At 46.8% G+C, this 21,232-nt stretch overlaps 1 protein-coding gene across 1 annotated transcript in view; it reads left to right on the forward strand.

The window, feature by feature from the left end:
* LOC144504747 (metabotropic glutamate receptor 1-like) overlaps positions 1–21,232 on the forward strand; it is a 224,637-nt gene that overhangs the window by 201,163 nt on the left and 2,242 nt on the right. The window contains 1 exon segment of the mRNA XM_078230489.1: positions 789–1,719. Within this exon segment, the coding sequence (XP_078086615.1) occupies positions 789–1,719 (931 nt within the window).

Raw genomic sequence — 21,232 nt, forward strand, 5'->3', positions numbered from 1 at the left:
AAGTTAGTCCCAATTACCCGCATTTGGCCCATATCCCTCAATTCCCATCTTACCCATGTAACTGTCTAAATGCTTTTTAAAAAACAAAATTGTACCCGCCTCTACTACTTCTGGCAGCTTGTTCCAGACACTCCCCATCCTCTGTGTGAAAAAAATGCCCCTCTGGATCCTTCTGTATCTCTCCCCTCTCACCTTAAACCTATGCCCTCTAGTTTTCGATTCCCCTACATTTGGTAAAAGATGTTGACCAACTAGCTGATCTATGCCCCTCATTATTTTATAGACTTCTATAAGATCATCCCCAACTCTCCTGCGCTCCAGGAGGAGAGTCTATCCAGCCTCTCCTTAGAATTCAAACAATCAAGTCCCAGTAGTACCCTAGTAAATCTTTTCTGTGCTCTTTCTTGTTTAATAATATCCTTTCTATGATAGAGTGACCAGAGCTGTACACAATATTCCAAGTGTGGCCTTACTAATGTCTAGTACAACTTCAACATTTTGATCCATAGACTATAATTGGTCATTATTGCTCCAATAGCATTCGAAGCCCTCCCTTCAGTTCCGTCAAAAATGTTTCTGTTTTTCAGTGAGAAAGAAAGTACTGGGCAGTAAATTTTACAAACCGTTGATAATTTGTATTGAGTTAATGAGTTGCATTTATATAAACATCCCTAACTGCTTCATAAAAGCATTTTCAGCCAAGTATTGACTCTGAGTTGCATAGAGATATTAGGGACCCATGACCAAATATGAGCCTATTTTTACCATACCATTTTCCTTTTCCACAGGTTGTCAGAGAATTGATGTGAAGCACTTGAGTTGGAGTGATGTGGAATCTGCTATTGCCGTGGTCTTCTCCTGTTTGGGGATACTTGCCACCATGTTCGTCACTCTTATCTTTGTGCTGTACAGAGATACTCCTGTGGTCAAGTCCTCCAGCCGCGAGCTCTGTTACATCATTCTGGCCGGCATTTTCCTGGGTTACATCTGCCCGTTCACCTTGCTGGCCAAGCCCACCCTGGCCTCCTGCTACTTTCAGAGGATCCTGGTAGGGCTGGCCGCCGCCATGTGTTACTCTGCCCTGGTGACCAAAACCAACCGCATCGCCAGGATCCTGGCTGGCAGCAAGAAGAAGATCTGCACTCGCAAGCCCAGGTTCATGAGTGCCTGGGCCCAGTTGGTGATCGCTGCCATCTTGATCAGCGTTCAGTTGACCATCGTGGTCACGCTGCTGATTCTGGAGCCCCCTACGCCTGTTCTTTCCTACCCGAGCATCAATGAAGTCTTCTTAATCTGCAACACCAGCAACCTGGGCGTGGTGGCCCCTCTAGGGTACAACGGGCTTCTCATCATGAGCTGCACCTACTACGCCTTCAAGACCAGGAACGTTCCTGCAAACTTTAACGAAGCCAAGTACATAGCCTTCACCATGTACACGACATGTATCATATGGCTGGCCTTTGTTCCGATCTACTTTGGCAGCAATTACAAGATTATCACCACCAGTTTCTCGGTTAGCTTAAGCGTGACTGTGGCCCTGGGTTGCATGTTCACCCCAAAGATCTACATCATCATCGCCAAGCCGGAGCGCAACGTCCGCAGCGCCTTCACCACCTCGGATGTTGTGCGAATGCATGTCGGCGACGGCAAAGCTGCCTGCAGGTCCAACAGCCTCCTCGACATGTTTAAGAGGAAGAAAACCGTAGCCGGCAATGCAAGGTAAGCAGCCTCAGGTACGAACCGTTCTGTGCCCAGTAAGTGCCATGCGCGGAATCGTATGTTCTAGAATTGAATGGCCCCATACATTTCTTGCACGCAACCATCTCTTTCATGCTGAGCTTAGGGTGTAACCTCCGTGTGTCTCCTCCTCCTCTGGAGCCTCATGAAATGCAGAGCAATGTCATGGCTATTGTGCTGGCTGGGTAGCCCTAGAGGTTGTGAATTCAAATCTCATCATGGCTCAGTTAGGAAATTGGCACTTGAACAATTGTCTTAAACTCCCAGATCGTGCCAAATGATTCACCAAAGTCTTCAGATACAGGAACCTATTGTCCCTACCTGCTCTGGCCTATATGTGACTCTAGTCTTTCACCATGGGAGCCTTGTTACCCTCAGAGGAGCTCGTGAGGCCTATTTTCCAAAATTAGTGCCGATGGAGTCAGTTTGGCCCCAGCACCACTGGGTGACTCATGTTTGCCTTTCTATGAAAGTCAAGCCCTCACCACCAGGCTGCACCAATCATGGTCCTATCAATCTCCTGATTAAAGTGCTTAAAGAGGCGGCACGGTGGCACAGTGGTTAGCACTGCTGCTTCACAGTGCAAGGGACCTGGGTTCGATTCCCGGCTTGGGTCACTGTCTGTGCGGAGTCTGCACGTTCTCCCCGTGTCTGCGTGGGTTTCCTCCCGCAGTCTGAAAGACGTGCTGGTTAGGTGCATTGGCCGTGCTAAATTGCCCCTCAGTGTACCCGAACAGGTGCTGGAATGTGGTGACTCAGGGATTTTCACAGTAACCTCACTGTAATGTTAATGTTTACCCTACTTGTGACACTAATAAATAAAATAACTTTTCTTTGCCTGGACAATAATCTCTGATCAAAGCTCCAGCAATCTCCAAAGAATAAATGTCTCTTAATCAGTTTCTCGTGATGCCTATTTTAAATTATATCATTCCCACCCCACCCAGTGCAAACGGTCATTCATTATTTATTCTATCAAAACTGTACAATTTAACGAAAAACTCTTTTAAATCTTTATTCTTACATGAGATGTGGCTACCGCTGACAAGGCCAGCGTTTGTTGCCCATCCCGATTGCCCTTGTTGTGAGGGGTTTGCCAGGCCATTTCAGAAGTTAGTTAAGAGTCAACCCCATTGCTGTGGCTCTGGAGTCACGTGTCGGCCAGACTGAGTAAGGATGGCAGATTTCCTTCCCTGAAGAGGCATTAATGAACACGATGGGTTTTTACAAAATTGACAATGGTTTCAGAATCACCATTACTGGGCCTAGCTTTCAATTCCAGATTTATTAATTGAACTTACATTGCACCAGCTGCCTTGGTGGGATTTGAACTTGTGCCTCCAGAGCTCAGGCCTTTGGAATATTAGTCCAGTGACATTATTGCTGTGTTACCATTTCCCTGACCAGGCTCCCACCTCATCTTCCCTGAGCCTTCTTTACTGCAATGGAAATAGTCTGTGTGTTAAGTGCAACAGGTCAAGGAATGTCACTCACTTGGCCCAGGATTTTCCAAATGGAATATTATGGATGATTTCCCGATGTGCATTCCCAGTGTGAGTGTGTAGTTGCATACCAGCACCATGTAATGGAAAGTTTACCCTTTAATCATGGCACTATCCCTCTCTCCCAAACACATCGCACGGCCATCTATAAATAATTTTATCCTTCGGAGAGTGACACTTGCCTTTAAGGTAAATCAAGTTGACGAGGACTCTGACAGCCCGTTTTCCTTCCCCCAGTCCCAATTAAACTCGCCGACTTTAACCATTTCTATCTCTTTCACAATCTATTTTTCACTTTCTCCCACAGTGCCACCTCCTGTGTCAGTTTTTTGTTACCTCCTGCTGATCCCCTAATCTTTTATTCAGTCTTGTTTTTAAATCTCTCCCATTCCTTCCCACCGCCAGTAGTTGCTTAATTTGCTTTACAATTTTTCAATATTTTTCAAATCAATGTACCCGCTAGTGCAGAACGGATAAATACTGAGCAGAATGGACCTCGCACTGAACGCACTGGCCACAATAACTACATTGTAAAGAGATAATTGTGTTTAACAAATCAGTCCCCCTCCCCTCTCTCTTCCTCTCCCCTCCCTCCCTCTGCCCACTCTCCCCTCCTCCCTCTCCCCCTCCTCCCCCCCTCCTGCCCCCTCCTCCTCCCTCCTTCTCCCTCCCTTCCTCCCCCTCTCCTCCTCCCCTCTCTCTTCTCCTTCTCCCCCTCCCCGCTCCCCTCCCGCTCCGCTCCCCTCCCTCTCCGCTCCCCTCCCTCTCCTTCATCCCACCCTCTGCCCTTTCCCCATTGCTGCCTCTCACTCTCCGCCCTGTCCCCCTCCCCCTCCCCTCCCCCTCCCCCATCCCCTCCCCCTCCCCCATCCCCTCCTCTCCCCCTCCCGTCCACCTACATCTCTTCTCCCCCCTCCTCCCCCTCTCTCTCCCCCCTCTCTCTCTCCCCATCCCCCTCCCTCTCTCCCCCTCTCTGCCTCTCCCTTCCCCCCTCTCTCTCTCTCCCCTTCCCTCTCCCTCCCTCTTTCCCCTTCCCTTCCCTCCTCCCTTCCCTCCCTCCCTCCCTCCCCGCCTCCCTTCCCTCCCTCCCCCCCTCCCTCCCCACCCAATTCTCCAGTTGTCTCCTCATCATTGGCTGATGGCTGCTTTCGACAAATGTTCTCAAACTGACCCTCTCCTCAGTGAAACCTGTGCCTATCCCTGCACTTCACATTTACGAGTGACACAAGCCAGGATCCCAGAAACTTGTCTAGCTCTTTCACTGCTCCCCACGTACACCCACTCTAAGGTTTGTATGATAACCCCAGGAGTCGGCTGTAAAGGAACAGTACTTCATTACACAAAATAAAGTAAAGCAAAACCACAAGCCTGTGGTGAACACAAACAGTTCCCAACCATAACAATACCATGATGGACCCATTCAGGGGCTTGCTTTATACAGAGCTCAGTTTACAAACTCCACCTGGTGAGTTAATTACCAATCATCAGGGAGCTCATATTCTACGAGTCCTCCAGGGCGATCACTCAGTGATTTCCCCCATGCAAGTCCTGGGGGTTATCACAGTTTGTCTTTTAAATCACATTCAGAGAAATCCTTTTTAAAAATGGCATTGATGCTATAAATGATTGCATGTTATTGAGCTAGGCTTTGATGTTGATATCCCAGAACTGTACACAATACATAAATTGTTAGCCTGTCGTAGCAATTGATAATCACATTCACACCCATTGTGACAGCAAGTCTCAGCTCCCAATCATTTGATCATTGTAGCCTAGCTAGCCGACTCTCTGCTCAGAAAAAGGGGTAAGGCAGGGAAGATCTACTGGCAACGGTTCAGTTTTTTAAACAGAATTTGCAAGGACAGGTTTCAATCATATTCAACAAGAAAACCTGGGCGGCACGGTATCACAGTGGTTAGCACTGCTCACAGCGCCAGGGACCTGGGTTCAATTCCGGCCTTGTGTGACTGTCTATGTGGAGTTTGCACTTTCTCCCAGTGTCGGGTGCTGTGGTTTCCTCCCACAGTCCAAAGATGTGCAGGTTAGGTTGATTGGCTGTGCTAAATTGCCCCTTAGTGTCCCAAGATGTGTAGGTTAGGGGGATTAGCAGGGTAAATATGTGGGGTTACAGGAAAAGGGCCTGGGTGGGATCCTCTGTTGGAGAGTCGGTGCAAGCTCGATGGACCAAATAGTCTCCTTCTTCTTGGTAGGGATTCTATAATTCTATGAAAACACGGAATGGTAATTTTGTTTAAGTCAAACAAGGTGTCTGATCTGAGGAAGTGTAACATGTCCATTATTTGTATGTTATAATGCAAAGATAAATGGTACAGATTAAATTACACACAAATGATCCCAGAGCTTTGTACGCGACATGGTAGCACAATGGTTAACACTGCTGCTTCACAGTGCCAGGGATCTGGGTTTGATTCCCGGCTTGGGTCACTGTGTGGAGTCTACTGTTCTCCCCTTGGCTGCGTGGGTTTCCTCCGGGTACTCCAGTTTCCTCCCACAGTCTGAAAGACATGCTGGTTAGGGTGCATTGACCCGAACAGCTGCTGGAATGTCGTGACTAGGGAAATGTCACAGTAACTTCATTGCAGTGTTAGTGTAAGCCTTACTTGTGACTGATAAATAAACTTTACTTTTATCTTCTATGAAATAAAGCTTCCCTTATATGACCTAATTTTACCCCAGCTGTTTTCTCAGTCCAGCTTTGGAAAATGTAATGGAGAGGCAGTGAGCAACAAACATGAATATCTGGTTTACTTCACAAGGGGGAGCGATTGAAACAATTTGTGTCACACTGTTACATGGCTAGATGTACGGGGAGGCCCCTGAATGAAAGATGCACAGGCCACTGACAGAGTGACTTTAATCACTTACTCAAGAGTAACGTCAAAGAGCGTAATTCATACTCCAGCAGGGCTAAAATATAAACTGCAACCCACAATTGGAAGTCTCGGCACGCCAAAAGGATTTTGCATCTAAGATTATTATAACAAGCTAAATGCATGATGCATGGACACATAATACAGGGTGCAGATTCACCTGCCACCAGTGTGTATCCCTGTCAAGTTCATAAAATCATAGAATCCCTACAGGACAGAAGGAGGCCATTTGACCCATCGAGCCTGCACCGACAACAATCCCACCCAGGCCCTATCCCCTTAACCCCACATATTTACTCTGCTAATCCCCTTGAAACTAAGGAGCAATTTAGCATGGCCAATCAGCCTAAACCGCACATCTTTGGACTGCGGGATGAAACCAGCGCACCCGGAGGAAACCCACGCAGACACAGGGAGAATGTGCAAACTCCACACAGACAGTTAACCAATGCCGGAATTGAACCCGGGTCCCTGGCGCTGTGAGGTGGCAATGCTGTGGTTACGCTGTGCCACCTTGACACTTGCCTCACTGCTTACGTAACACAGTTGCACATAATGCAAGGAGTCTCACAACACCAGGTTAAAGTCCAACTGGTTTATTTGGAATCATGAGCTTTTGGCGTGCTGCTCCTTCATCAGGTGAGACAGGACCCCACTCACCTGATGAAGGAGCAGTGTTGTGAGACTTCTTACTGTGCCCACACCAATCCAACACCGGCATCTCCATGTAATGCAAGGAAGAAGTGAAATGATGCACAGGTCATGAGTCAAAAGTGTTTGATTTCCTTTGAGCAGAATACTCTTGAGGATCCTTCTATGTAACGGAGGAAATAGGGGACGATGAATGTAACGGACACCACCAAGCTGAGGAGCAGTATCATACTGTCTCATGGCATGTTTCCCATTCTCACTCCACCAACTCACAAAAGTATCATGCGATAGAGGCTTTGTTTGAAACCAGCATTCCTACATTTATTCCTTTCCTCACCTCAATGACCCAGGAAGGGACAATACCTCACAGAACCTGGCTTCTCTTGGAAATAACTGCAAGCGCCAGCACGGCCATACACACCTCGGGGCCTGCAGTTATTGAACTGCAGGAGGCTAGCACTAGATTTTCTTGCCGCGCTCGCCCCAAGACCGGAAATCCCGCCCAAAGTCAACTGATTTTTGCATGGCCCGTGTCATATCATAGAATCCATATAGTACAGAACAAGGCCATTCGGCCCATTGAGACTGCACTAACCTTAATCCCACCCAGGCCCTATTCTCGTAACCCCACATATTTACTCTGCTAATCCCCTGACACTACAGACAATTTAGCATGGCCAATCAATCAACCTAACCCACAAATCTTTGGACTGTGGGAGCACACAGAGGAAACCCACGCTGACACGGGGAGAATGTGCAAACCCCACACAGACGGTGACCCGAGGCCGGAATTGAACCCAGGTCCCTGGCACTGTGAGGCAGCAGTGCTAACCACTGTGCCACCATACGGCCCGTCTGCTACGATTCCCGTGGCGAGCAGGACAGGAAAGTTCCACCATCTTGCAGCTCAGAAGGCAGCCATTCGGTCCATCATGGCTGTGCTGGCAGTTTGAAAGAGTTATCTAATCAGTCGCACTCCCCTACCCTTTCCCCATAGCCCTGTTAACTTTTTGTTTTCAAATCTATATCCAAATCACTTTTTGAGAATTTAAAATTTCATATCTGCTTTCGGGCAGTGCATTCTAGAATGGATCAACATCTTTTCAGTTCCCCTTAGCTTCATTTACTAATGATCTTAAGTCGGGGTCCTCTGCTTCATAAAATCATAGAAACCCTACAGTGCAGAAGGAGGCCATTTGGCCCATCGAGTCTGCACCGACCACAATCCCACCCAGGCCCTACCCCCACATATTTTACCCGCTAATCCCTCTAACCTACACATCCCAGGACTCAAAGGGGCAATTTTTTAACCTGGCCAATCAACCTAACCCGCACATCGTTGGACTGTGGGAGGAAACTGGAGCACCCGGAGGAAACCCACGCAGACACGAGGAGAATGTGCAAACTCCACACAGACAGTGACCCGAGCCGGGAATCGAACCCGGGACCCTGGAGCTGTGAAGCAGAAGTGCTAACCACTGTGCTACCGTGCCGCCCTTATTGGTCTTCCTGCCCATTGGCAGCAGTTTCCCTTTTACCTTCACTGGGTTGAGGCTAGGTCAATTGAAATTTTGAAGACTGAGGTTGGTAGGCCTTTGTTACAAAGGTATCAAGTAATTTTTTTTCCCTCCCTCTTTCGTGGGACGTGGATCTTGTTGACAAGACCAGCATTCGTTGCCCATCTCAAATCACCTTTGAATTGCGCGGCTGGTGACATGAGGTTATTTCAGAGTCAACCACATTGCTGTAGCTCTGGAGTCACATGTAGGCCAGACTGGGTAAGGATGGCAGATTTCCTTCCCTAAAGGACATTTAGTGAACCAGATGGGTTTTTAAGACAATCGACAATGGTTTCATGGTCACTATTATTGAGAATAACGTAAATTTCCAGATTAAATAATTGAATTCATTAGGGGTGGGATAATTTGAACCCATGTCCTCAGAGCCTGAGTCACCAGTCCAATGAAATTGCCATTATCCCACTGTTGGCCAAACCAGGTGAGGATAGCAGATTTCCTTCCCCCGAAAGAACATCAGCGAACCAGATGGGTTCTTCCGACAATCGACAATGGTTTCATGGTCATCAGTAGATTCTTAATTCCAGATACTTTTTATTGAATTCAAATTCTACCAGCTTCCGTGGCGGGATTAGAACCCAGGTCACCAGCTGAGTTTCTGGATTAATTGTCTAGCGATAATACTACTAGGCCATCACCTTCTCTCAAGAGCAAGCAAGTTTGAAGGGGTAAATGACCAGGTTCTCCTATCAAGGTCACATCGCTATCATCAATGGCTTTAGGAAAGGTAGCAGTAAGGTGACCAATACAGTTCTGCCCAGCTTTTGCCACTTTTCAACGGGAGACGACAGTTCTCGATCTGCTGAGTTTGCTCATTTTGCTTCCAAGTAAGCCCCTCCTAATTTGCAAAAAAATCTGAAATTTAATATAATAACAATGCAAGTTTTAAAAATGTGGCAAAGGTGGAGTGGCAAAATGAAAATTTGAGAATTTTTATGCAAAAGAGTCTGTTCCTCAATTCGTCTCACCAATATTTATTTTATTTATTAGCGTCACAAGTAGATTTACATTAACACTGCAGCGAAGTTACTGTGAAAATTCCCTAATCACCACACTCCGGAGCCTGTTCGGGCACACTGAGGGAGAATTTAGCATGGCCAATGCATCTAACCAGCACGTCTTTCGGAGCACCCAGAGGGAACCCACGCAGACACAGGGAGAATGTGCAGACTCCACACAGACAGTGACCCAAGCCAGGTATCGAACCCAGGTCCCTGGCGCTGTGAGGCAGCAGTGCTAACCGCTGTGCCGCTAGTCGCCCACCGTGTGGGTGGGGATGGGGAAACATCGAATTCAAGTCACAAAATGAGCTGTTGGCGAATCAAGGTCTGCTTCATTCTGCATCTGTTTTTTTTTTTGTATCCAATGGGAAAGGAAAAGCTGTAAAATGGTCTACCTGTTCGCCATGAGAGTGTTTTATTACCCACCCACCCCTCACCCTGCCCCCACCACCACCACCTCCGGACACTGCTAAAACACACAAAGCAGCCCAGTGCAGTTGCTGTTGTACCATACAGCCATCCAGGCACTAGACAGGCAAATTTACAGATGGAGTTATGTAAACCCTCCTGTCCCATCTGTGGGGTCCTCCTGACACAAAGAGCTAGGGGGCATGGTGTCTGTACAATTGGTCAAAATTGTCTCCTTCTCCCCCAGGATGCAGAGGTGACGCAGCATTAGGGAGTACAGCACGGACTAGAGATCAGCAAATGAGAGGACAAATCTCATCATAGAATTCTTACAGTGCGGAAGGACGCCATTCAGCCCATTGAGTCCGCACCAGATGCACCTGAAAAGAATCCCACCCAGAACCTCCCCACTGCCACCCCACCTCATCCTATCCCCATGACCCCACACATTTACCATAGCCAATCCACCTAACCAACAGATCTTTTGACACCAAGGGGCAATTTAGCATGGTCAATCCACCTAAACGGCACATCTTTGGACTGTGGGAGGAAAAGGGAGCACCCGAAGGAAACCCACGCAGGCATGGGGAGAATGTGCAAACTCCACACAGACAGTGACCCAAGCTGGGAATAGAACCCGAGTCTCTGGCGCTGTGAGGCAGTAGCAGTGTTTGAACTTAAATAGGAGTAGAACATTTAGCCCCTTGAGTTTGCAATGAGATTATTGCTGATCTGTATTCATCCAGCTTTATTTTATAACTCTTTTATATGGGGAGAGTTTAGAACAAAGAGATCTAGGGCTACGGGTTCATAGCTCCTTGAAAGTGGAATCACAGGTGGACAGGGTGGTGAAGAAGGCATTTGGTATGCTTGGTTTCATTGGTCAGAACATTGAATACAGGAGTTGGGACGTCTTGTTGAAGTTTTATAAGACATTAGTAAGGCCACACTGTATACAGTTCTGGTCACCCTATTATAAAAAGGATATTATTAAACTAGAAATAGTGCAGAAAAGATTTACTAGGATGCTACCGGGACTTGATGGTTTGAGTTATAAGGAGAGGCTGGACAGACTGGGACTTTTTTTCTCTGGAGTGTAGGAGGCTTAGGGGTGATCTTATTGATGTCAATGAAATAATGAGGGGCATAAATAAGGTAGATAGTCAACATCTTTTCCCAAAGGTAGGGGAGTCTAAAACTAGACGGCATAGATTTAAGGTGAGAAGGGAGAGATACAAAAGGGTCCAGAGTGGCAATTTTTTCACACAGAGGGTGGTGAGTGTCTGGAACAAGCTGCCAGAGGTAGTAGGAGAGGCGGGTACAATTTTGTCTTTTAAAAAGCATTCATACAATGACATGGGTAAGATGGGTATAGAGGGATATGGGCCAAATGTAGCCAATTGGGACTATCTTAGTGGTTAAAAACTGGGCGGCATGGACAAATTGGGCCGAATGGACTGTTTCCATGCTGTAAACCCCTATGACTCTAACTCTTACTCAAACCTATCAATCTTTGTTTTTTAATTAGTCTAGCCTTAATGGCCTTTCAAAAGATAGAATTCCACCACCCTCGATGTGAGGAAGTACTTTCTAACATCGCCTCCGAATGACTTTGCTGTGTTTTAAGGTTGTGTTCCCTTGTTTTGAATCCACTCCTCCCCCACCCCAAATCTGAATTGAGATTGAAAGAGATCCAAAGCTGAAATCAGTGAAAGTAGCCAAAATCTGTCACATCGTCATAAACCCAACTAGGCCGCCAACGTCCTTTGGGGAAGGAAACCTCCCTTACCTTACCCATTCTGGCCTACACGTGATTCCAGTCCCACACCGGAATGGTTGACCCCCAACTGTCCTCTCAAGTGGCTGAGAAAAGCAATGAGGTGCACGATACCTCAGGGTAACTGAGGATGGGCAATAAATCCTGTCCTTGCCCATGTCTCCAGGATGATTTTTCTTCCCAAAAGGGGACTTCTCAGACTTTAAGAGATCTGCGAAGGTAAGGCAACAGATACACCGTTAAACCTGACACGCACCAGTCAAAATTAGACAAACAAGGAAGCCATCATTGATGTTCTCTTCACCCTTTCAAGCTGTTAACAAAGTAAAAAAGAATGACTTTTGTTCACAGTAACAGGAGGTGACCCAGATTCAAACCTGCAATAATAGAATCAGCTCAAGGGATGCAAACGGGGACACCTTGGGTTTATGATCTACTTAGAATGACTAAGTGTGTGTGGGAAGCCTTATACACAATGACAGTTCTTGCAGGGGCTTTCTAAACAAAACTAACCTGCATTTATATCTGATGTCTTTCATGGCCACAAGGACATCCCAAAGTGCTTTGCAGCCAGTGCTGTACTGAGGTGCAGTCACTGTTATACTGTACAGAAACGGTGACAATCAATTTGCACGCAGTAAGCTCTCACAATCAGCCAAAAGGCCCAATCATCTGTTCTGGGGACAGATGTTGAGCAGGACACTGGGACAGAATGCCCTGCTCTTCTCTAAAATAGCGTCATGAGGTTTTCTTTTTACATCCACTTGAAAGGGCCTCAATCAGTTTGGTGTCTCATCACCTCCGACATTGTGGCACTCCCTCAGTATTGCACTGGAGTGTCAGCTCAAGCCTCTAAGGCAAGATTTGAAGGCATGGCCATTTGCCTGAGAGGCATGACTGACCCCACTGAGCCAAGGCTGACACCCAAGACCATCAAAGGGCAAGAGGGTACACAGCCTGGGTGGTGAGATAGAATGATTTGAGGCAGTATTCCGACACTTTGGCTGGAATTTTCCCATCCTGTCCGCTACAATTCCCGGGACAGTACCATGCAAAGGTCCGTTGACCTTGGGCAGGATTTTCCGGTCTTGGGGCAAGCGCGGCTGGAAAATCCCACCCTTTGTTTGTCTGCTTTCTCAAGCATGAAAGGAGGGTACCCTACAGCACAGTCACCGAATCACTATCCCCCTCCCCTCCCTCTTTCAAGTACAGCGACATGCAGGGCTAAAGATGTTAAGGTGAAGGAAGGAATAAAGGACGCAGATGAGCAGAAGCAAGTGGCTGCTGAGGTCCAGCTTTCTGCTGGGCCAGAGTTCCAGCATGGTTCCCTCCATTGCTTCAGCATGGAATTCTAATCTTACAGAGCACACTCACAAACAAAGCCCACTGGGATTAACATTTGTGTAAATATGAAATACCCACAAGGTCTAATGAGGAGTCAATGAACTGGATTTGTATAGTTGGAGATGAACAATTGTCTATGCTATGGTTTGCCATTGAGTATGTGGCTAGGCTCATTATAAGTGCAGCAGAACTCGCATTCATAATACCCATTGAGCCAGAGAATCCCTACAGGGCAGAAGGAGGTCCTTTTCGTCTGCACCGACCTTCCAAAAGAGCATTCTACCTAGACCCTCCCCCCATAACTCTGAGCATTGTTCATGGCCAATCCACCGAACCCGCACATCTTTGGACTGTGGGAGGAAACCAGAGCACCCGGAGGAAACCCACGCAGACACAGGGAGAACGGAGAACGTGCAAACTCCACACCCGAAGCCGGAATTGAACCTGGGTCCCTGGCTCTGTGAGGTAGCAGTGCTAACCACTGTGCCACCGTGTTGCATACAATGTGACCATGTCTCAGAAATCCTCTACTGCAGCGATGGGAGGGCTTAATGCAGTTTGTAAGCACAGTTTCAGTGTACTGGGAGACCAGACATGGACCATCTGGAGGTCAGAATTCAGAGGCCGTACGTTCATCTCTGACAGGTCAGTAGCGCGCCTGGAGCCGGTATGAATCCAGGGTGCTGGCTATCCAGGTGGAATCACCTCCAGCTCATCAAGCACCTCGCAGGTGGTGATGAATAGGCCAACAGGACAATGGCAAAACAGCACCAGACATGACCAACTCACCTGTAGGTCCCTCGTCGTGTCCAGAGGAAACTGTGAGCCATCGGAATGCCAGCAAGCCTGCGGAGAAACTTTGAGATTAGCCACACAGTTGATCCTCCCACAGATCAGGCAAAGAGGGAAGCACTGGAAAAATTCATATTAAGAACTCGCACTATGGATGGGTTAAATGAGTTGGAACATTTACAGAGATTATTTCATCATTGGTTAGAGTAAAGCTAGACCCCAACAAAAGGTGAACATTAAGTCAGCAGTAAGAACTTACATTTATCTAATGCCTATGCGAGGAGTGAAAGAGCTTCACTGCCTATGAAGTGGTTGTCTCAGAAGAAGCAGAACAGCCAATTTGTACACAGCAAGCTCCATAAACAGAATGAGAACATGCCCAAATAATCTGTGTTAGTCATGTTGGCCAGGACCCCAGGGGTAATATCTGTGTTCTTCATCGAATAATGGCAAGCCACCGTTAGTAACCAAAGAGTGCAAACGGAACCTCTGTTTAAAATCGTGTGCAAAAGCAACACCTCCAACCTTGCAGCACTCCCTCAGCGGAATGTCCGCCCAGATGATGTTCTCAGGTCTCCGGAGTGGGTCTGAAGGGAGATCTCACTGAAACTTACAGAATAGTTTGTACTTACATTGTTTGTGATATATATATAAATGGATTGGAAGAAAACGTAGCTGGTCTGATTAGCAAGTTTGCGGATGATACTAAGATTGGCAGAGTTGCAGATAGTGATGAAGATTGTCAGAGAATACAGCAGGATATAGATAGACTGGAAAATTGGGCGGAGAAATGGCAGACGGAATTTAATCTAGACAAATGCCAGGTGATGCATTTTGGTAGATCCAATTCAGGTGGGAGCTGTAAATTAAATGGCAGAATAATCAGGAACATCGACACACAGAGAGATCTGGGTGTGCAAGTCCACAGATCCTTAAAAGTGGCATTCACAAGTGGGAAAGGTGGTGAAGAAAGCATATGTCACGCTTGCCTTCATCGGACGGGACATCGAGTATAAAAGTTGGCAAATTATGTTCCAGTTGTATAGAACGTTGGTTAGACCACATTTGGAATACTGTGTCCAATTCTGGTCACCACACTACCAGAAAGACATGGAGGTTTTGGAGAGAGTGCAGAAAAAGTTTACCAGGATGTTGGTTGGTATGGAGGGTATTAGCTATGAGGAGAGATTAAATAAACTGGGATTGTTCTCCCTGGAAAGACAGAGGCTGAGGGGCGACCTGATAGAAGTTTATAAAATTATGAGAGGTATGGATAGGGTGAACCGTTGGAAGCTTTTTCCCAGGGTAGAAATGACAATTCCAAGGAAGCATAAGTTCAAGATAAAGGGGGAAAGGTTCAGTGGAGATGTGCAGGGGATGTTTTTTTACACAGAGAGTGGTGGGGGCCTGGAATGCACTGCCAAGCGAGGTGGTTGAGGCAGTTACGTTAGCCACAGTTAAGACTTATCTTGATAGGCATATGAACAGGTGAATAGATGGATAGAAGCGGTTTGTTAGACAGGTAAATGTGATCGGCGCAGGCTTGGAGGGCCGAAGAGCCTGTTACTGTGCTGTACTGTTCTTTGCTCTTTGTTCCAATACTGAAATGCCTGGATAGAGTGGATGTGGAGAAAATGTTTCCATTAGTAGGAGAGACGAGGATCCGAGGGCTCAGCTTCAGAGCAAAGGGACAACCCTTTAGAACTGAGATGAGGAGGAATTTCTTCAGCCAGAGTTGTGGTGAATCTGTGGAATTCATTGCCACAGAAGGTTGTGGAGGCCAGGTCACTGAGTGTCTTTGAGACGGAGATAGATAGGTTCTAGATTGGTAAGGGGATCAAAGATTACGGGGAAAAGGTGAGAGAATGGGGTTGAGAAACTATCAGCCATGCTTGAATGGCGGAACAGACTCGATGGGCCAAATGACCTAATACTGCTCCTCTATCTTACGGTCTTATGGAACCCATTATGTTCTGTTTCAACAGTGTGGCTTACTGAGCCGCAGCTGAGAGAAGGTGGGCGGTTCGCTCTGTAGAATTGTATTTGACAAACAGCAGTCCAGGCACTCACTGTACTCCTGTCCAGTGTGAAGTTCTGCTGGGCTATTTGGGCAGCCATGTCCCACTGCCGACAATGCTGCTGCTCTTGTTCCGCACTGAGGCCCCCTCACAGATCAGATGCTAGTGACTTCTGAGACCTTTGAGGAGAGCTGTACCGTTGTACAATCCCCCTCCTGATCTGTTCAGCCTCATGGTCCCAGTGGTGCCTTCTGGGGCAGAGCAGGCTCTTGCAAGAGGGAATCATTTGCATTGAAAAAATGCCTTTCATAGCCTCCGGATGTCCCAAACCGCTTTATAGCCAATGGAGTGCACCTGAAAAAAACGTTACCAGTGTTGAAGATATGGTAGCCTTGCTTCCCCAGGAACCATCTTCCCCTTTAAGACGAGGCTGGTGTAAAACGGAAGCATTGTGTGAGGATGCAGATGCTGACTCGCTCAATTTGGATACCGGTGATCGGAGACTAGGGCATTGCATAATGCCCCAAGTGACCAGGTGAATGCAATAAATAACCTGCACAAACACAGAAGGCAGGTAGTACTGTGCAGCCCCCTCACTCTGCTCTGCAGCACAGAACATCAGTGTCACCTCTTATTTGTGACAAGCACAGGTCCAGTGGTGTGGTGACTCTGATGGCTGACAATGAGCGGCAGATGTTGCCAAGAGGTCTCGCCACAGTGTTTAGTGGCTAGCCGCCACCTTCCCTATAAAACAGAAGGTGGGCACACACTGAAATCAACAGCCTGCCCGCCATTTAGAAATAACTAGCAGGCAATTAGACTTGTTACTAAACCAATTCATAGAATCATAGAGTCCCTACAATGCAGAAGGAGACCATTCGCCCCATCGAACCTGCACCAACAACAATCCCACCCAGGCCCTATCTCTATAACACCCCGTATTTACCCTGTTATTCTCCCTGACACTAAAGGGCAATTTAGCATGGCCACTCAACCTAAATGGTCAATTGACCAACCTATTATACTGCCCACCCCAAAATATGGTTGGAGTGGGCTGGTGGGTAGGGGTGGGTGAACCGACTTTTCTTTAAACCAGATTGGTTAAAAAACCAGTCCCCCCTGTTGTCACTTCCTGTCTGGCCTTCAATCCCCCACCCACTCCCCCCTCCCCCCCACTCCCTCACCCCCTGATCACTCCCATCCATGACTTACCTCTCTCCAGGATCCATCCTGAGGCCTAGTTGCAATCCTAGCAGCAGCCTTCATTGCTGGGACTGGTAAACTGCCATCCAATCAGATTGGCCAGCAGCTCTTTAGGACGAGACTTCCTCCCACTGAGGGTCGTAAGTCCCACTTTCACCTACGTAAGGACATCAGAGCGCATTATCACTGTGGGGTGGCCATGTTTAATGTTGGTCAGTTCAGGATTAATATTTCTTCCAGTGAGGGTGGGATTTGGTTGGGGGAGGGGGGGTTGCTGTCTTAGCCTTATAAATTTCACTGGTCAATGTATAGAAGTTCATTCTGTATATATGTATATGCATTATGTATGACCATCAGAAAAAGCATATGTTCAGTGCCATGTAATGTAGCTCTCCAACTCTAACAAGCTCAACCAGTTTAACACATGGTTTCTGTAGTTCAGGCTATGGTGGCATTATTATTATGTTAATGTATCCATGTGAGTTCAAATTTGACCTTGGAAATTTGAAAAATTGAATTCATTAAAAAAATGGAAATAAAAAAAACTGGTATCTGTAATAATGACAATGCACATAAAAATCCAACTGCTTCATAAATGCCCTTTAACAGACGGAAACTTACTGTCCTTACCCATTTTGGTCTATATGTGACTCCAGTCCTATACAGATATTGTGGATCCTTAGTTGCCCTCTGAAGAAGCTACTGAGTTATATCACCACTTTCTCCAAGACAATTGACAATGGGCAATAAACAGCACCTTTGGCAGCAACACACACCCCTTGAGAACAAATGAAAGAAAAATATGTACTTCCACTTGTACTGATGATGTACAGTTTTACTCCCACTGCCTCACTCTTTACTGAGGAGAAGGATAGCTGAGAGGAGGCAAATTCTTAAGTGGTTGAGAACAGGATAAGTGCATCCCTGATGGTTAAAAGAAATATTTTAGATGAGTAAAGCTAAAGGGAGACAAAGTGCCAAGGCCCAATGGGACATAGCCTGCAATCCAGAGACGAATAAGGCAGAAGAGGCCCTAAATATTGCATGTCAGGGTTCTACGATGCAAACCAGAGGCTAGCAGCCCATGGGGTGGCACAGTGGTTAGCACTGCTGCCTCACAGCGCCAGTGACCTGGGTTTGATTCCCAGCTGGGGCCACTGTCTGTGTGAAGTCTGCACGTTCTCTGCATGAGTTTCCTCCGGGTGCTCTGGTTTCCTCCCACAGCCTGAAAGACGTGCTGGTTAAGCGCATTGTCCATGCTAAATTCTCCCCCAGTGTATCCGAACAGGCGCCTGAGTGTGGTGAACGGGGGATTTTCACAGTAACTTCATTAGAATGTTAATGTAAGCCTACTTGTACCACTAATTGAAAAAAACTTAATGTAGTATCCATTTTGTAAAATGGATACAGATAAGTACACAGCAAAGATGTCAAAGATTTCATGCCAAATTCGTAACAATTTGTTTGTGGGTTAACAGATAGGTATGTGGGGTAAATGTAGTGGATGTGGTGTACCTGGTCTTTAGAAAAGCATCTGACAAGGTACCACACAGAAGGTTGTTAACATAAATTAAGACATATGAAATTAGGATAAGATATAAAACTGTATTAAAATTAGTTAGGAGTGAGAGTTAAGGATTATTTTTCAATGTGGTTGGAGGTGGGAGGTGTCTCCATCAGGGTTCAGTTCTGAGTTCTGTTTGCCATGTGTATCAATAATTGGATATAGAGCTGGAGTGAGTGTTGTTGAAATTTGCAGTGGGTGCTGAGGCTGCGGAATTTGTTTCTGGGGTTGGTGATTGAGTTTGAAACTATGGCCACATTCAAGATTAGATTGGATGGATGGTTGAAGGAAAACATGTTGAAGGGATGTGGACAGGGTGGGCTGAACAATCTTGAACGATATAACTTCTGTGTACTTCAGTGACCCCCTCCAGAACCTTCCCATACAAAGAACAAAGAACAGTACAGCACAGGAAACAGGCCCTTCAGCCCTCCAAGCCTGTGCCGCTCCTTGGTCCAACTAGACCATTCGTTTGTATCCCTCCATTCCCAGACTGCTCATGTGACTATCCAGTTAAGTCTTAAACAATGCCAGCGTGTCTGCCTCCACCACCCTACTTGGCATCATCAGATTGCCTCCCTGACATAAAATCTTTGAATGAGCCACAATTGCAACATCTCTGTTCCTGTCACAAAGCCCATGCATGTGCTGTTGATCTCATCCCCTTCTGCAGTCGCTGTCTCAGACTGAACCAGACATAACCTGTTCAAAGGGGTGGCACGGTATCACAGTGATTAGCACTGGGTTCAATTTCAGGCTTGGGTCACTGTCTGTGTGGAGTCTGCACATTCTCCCTGTTTCTGCATGTGTTTCCTCCGGGTGCTCCAGTTTCCTCCCTGAAAGAGCAGTCTGAAAGAGATGCTGGTTAGGTGCATTGGCCATGCTAAATTCCCCCTCAGTGTACCCGAACAGGTGCCAGAGTGTGGCGACTAGGGGATTTTCACAGTGACTTCATTAGTGTTAATGTAAGCCCGCTTGTGACACTAATAAATAAACTTAACTTTACTTGAGCACAACATCCAAACACACATCCTCTCCATTACATTACATAACATCCTCTCTATTATATAACAAAGACCTCCCTTGACCTCAGCCTATCTGCCGATGAGATCTTCAACCATGCAGCTGCCATGTCTAGAATCAACTATTCAAATGTTCTCCTGGCCCGTCTCTCAATGTCTGCCTTCCAATCACCTCAGTTCATCCAAAATTCAGCTATCCTTAACCCAGCCCCACTAACACTCACTCATCCATCACTCTTTTTTTTCTCTGGAGCCTAGGAGGATGAGGGTGACCTTATTGTGGTTTATAAAATCATGAGGGGTATAGATAAGGTGAATAGCCCAAGGAAGGGGAGTCTAAAATGAGAGGGCATAGATCGAAGGCGAATCATTGAATCCCTACAGTGCAGAAGGAGGCCATTTGGCCCATCAAGTCTGCACAGACCACAATCCCACCCAGGCCCTATTCCCGTAACCCCTCATATTTACCCTACTAATCCCCCTGACACTCGGGTCAATTTAGCATAGCAAATCAACCTAACCCGCACATCTTTGGACTGTGGGAGGAAACCGGAGCACCCGGAGGAAACCCACGCAGACACAGAGAGAATGTGCAAACTCTACACAGACAGTGACCCGACGCCCGGCTTGAACCCGAGTCCCTGGCACTGTGAAGCTGGAGTGCCAGCCACTGTGCCGCCCCAAAAGGAGCCTGAGGGACAACCTTTTCACACAGAGGGTAGTGTGTATATGGAATGAGCTGCCAGAGGTAGAGGTGGGTACAATTACAACATTTAATATACATTTGGACTGGTACATGGATGGGAAAGATTTAGAAGGATATGGGCCAAACGCAGGCAAATGTGTTTGGCCCATATCCTAAACTAGTTCAGTTTAGGAAACCTGGTCGGCATGGATGAGAAGGGCCTGTTTCCATGCTATATATCTCTATGACTCTGTGACACTCCTATCCTCACTGATCTACATTGGCTCCAGGTCCTCAAACACCTGTAATTTAAAATTCTTCAATGTAATATGATACAAAAAAAATGCTGGAAATACTCAACAGATCAGGCAGCATCTGTACAGAGCAACAGATCTACCATTTTAAATTGAGATGACCTTCCAGCAGTTCTAGCTGGTGATCACTGGCTGTGTATCTGAATGGATAGAAGGATGGATAAACGATGGTTGGCAGATTGGATGAATAATAGGCTGGATGAAAGGGTGGGTGTTTGGCACTGGGTTGGCAGATGAATTGGTAACTGGAGAAAAGGATGACTCACTAGATTGATCGGTGTCTGAATTGCTGGATAGAATTATGTTTGATTGTCCATATGGTGGTCTGTCTGGTTGGAAATTTGATCAGACTTCTGCTTGGATAGCTAGTTGGATAGCTGTTTGGTTGGCTAGTTGGCTGAATACTTGGATGTTTGGATATCTGGTTAGATAGCAGCTGTCTGCATTACTGGCTGGATAAATTAAAAGTTTAAAGTTCATTTATTAGTGTCACAGGTAGGCTTACATTAACACTGCAATGAAATTACTGTGAAGATCCCTTGGTCACCACACTCTGGACCCTATTTGCGTTCACTGAGGGAGAATTTAGCATAGCTAATGCACCTAACCAGCACATCTTTTGCCACTTGGGAGGAAACCGGAGCATCTGGAGGAAACCCACGCAGACATGGGGAGAACATGCACTCTCCGCACAGACAGTGACCTAAGCCAGGAATCAAACCCAGGTCCCTGGCACTGTGAGGCAG

The sequence above is a fragment of the Mustelus asterias genome, chromosome 15, assembly GCF_964213995.1.
Source record: "Mustelus asterias chromosome 15, sMusAst1.hap1.1, whole genome shotgun sequence".
Lineage (NCBI taxonomy): Eukaryota > Metazoa > Chordata > Chondrichthyes > Carcharhiniformes > Triakidae > Mustelus > Mustelus asterias.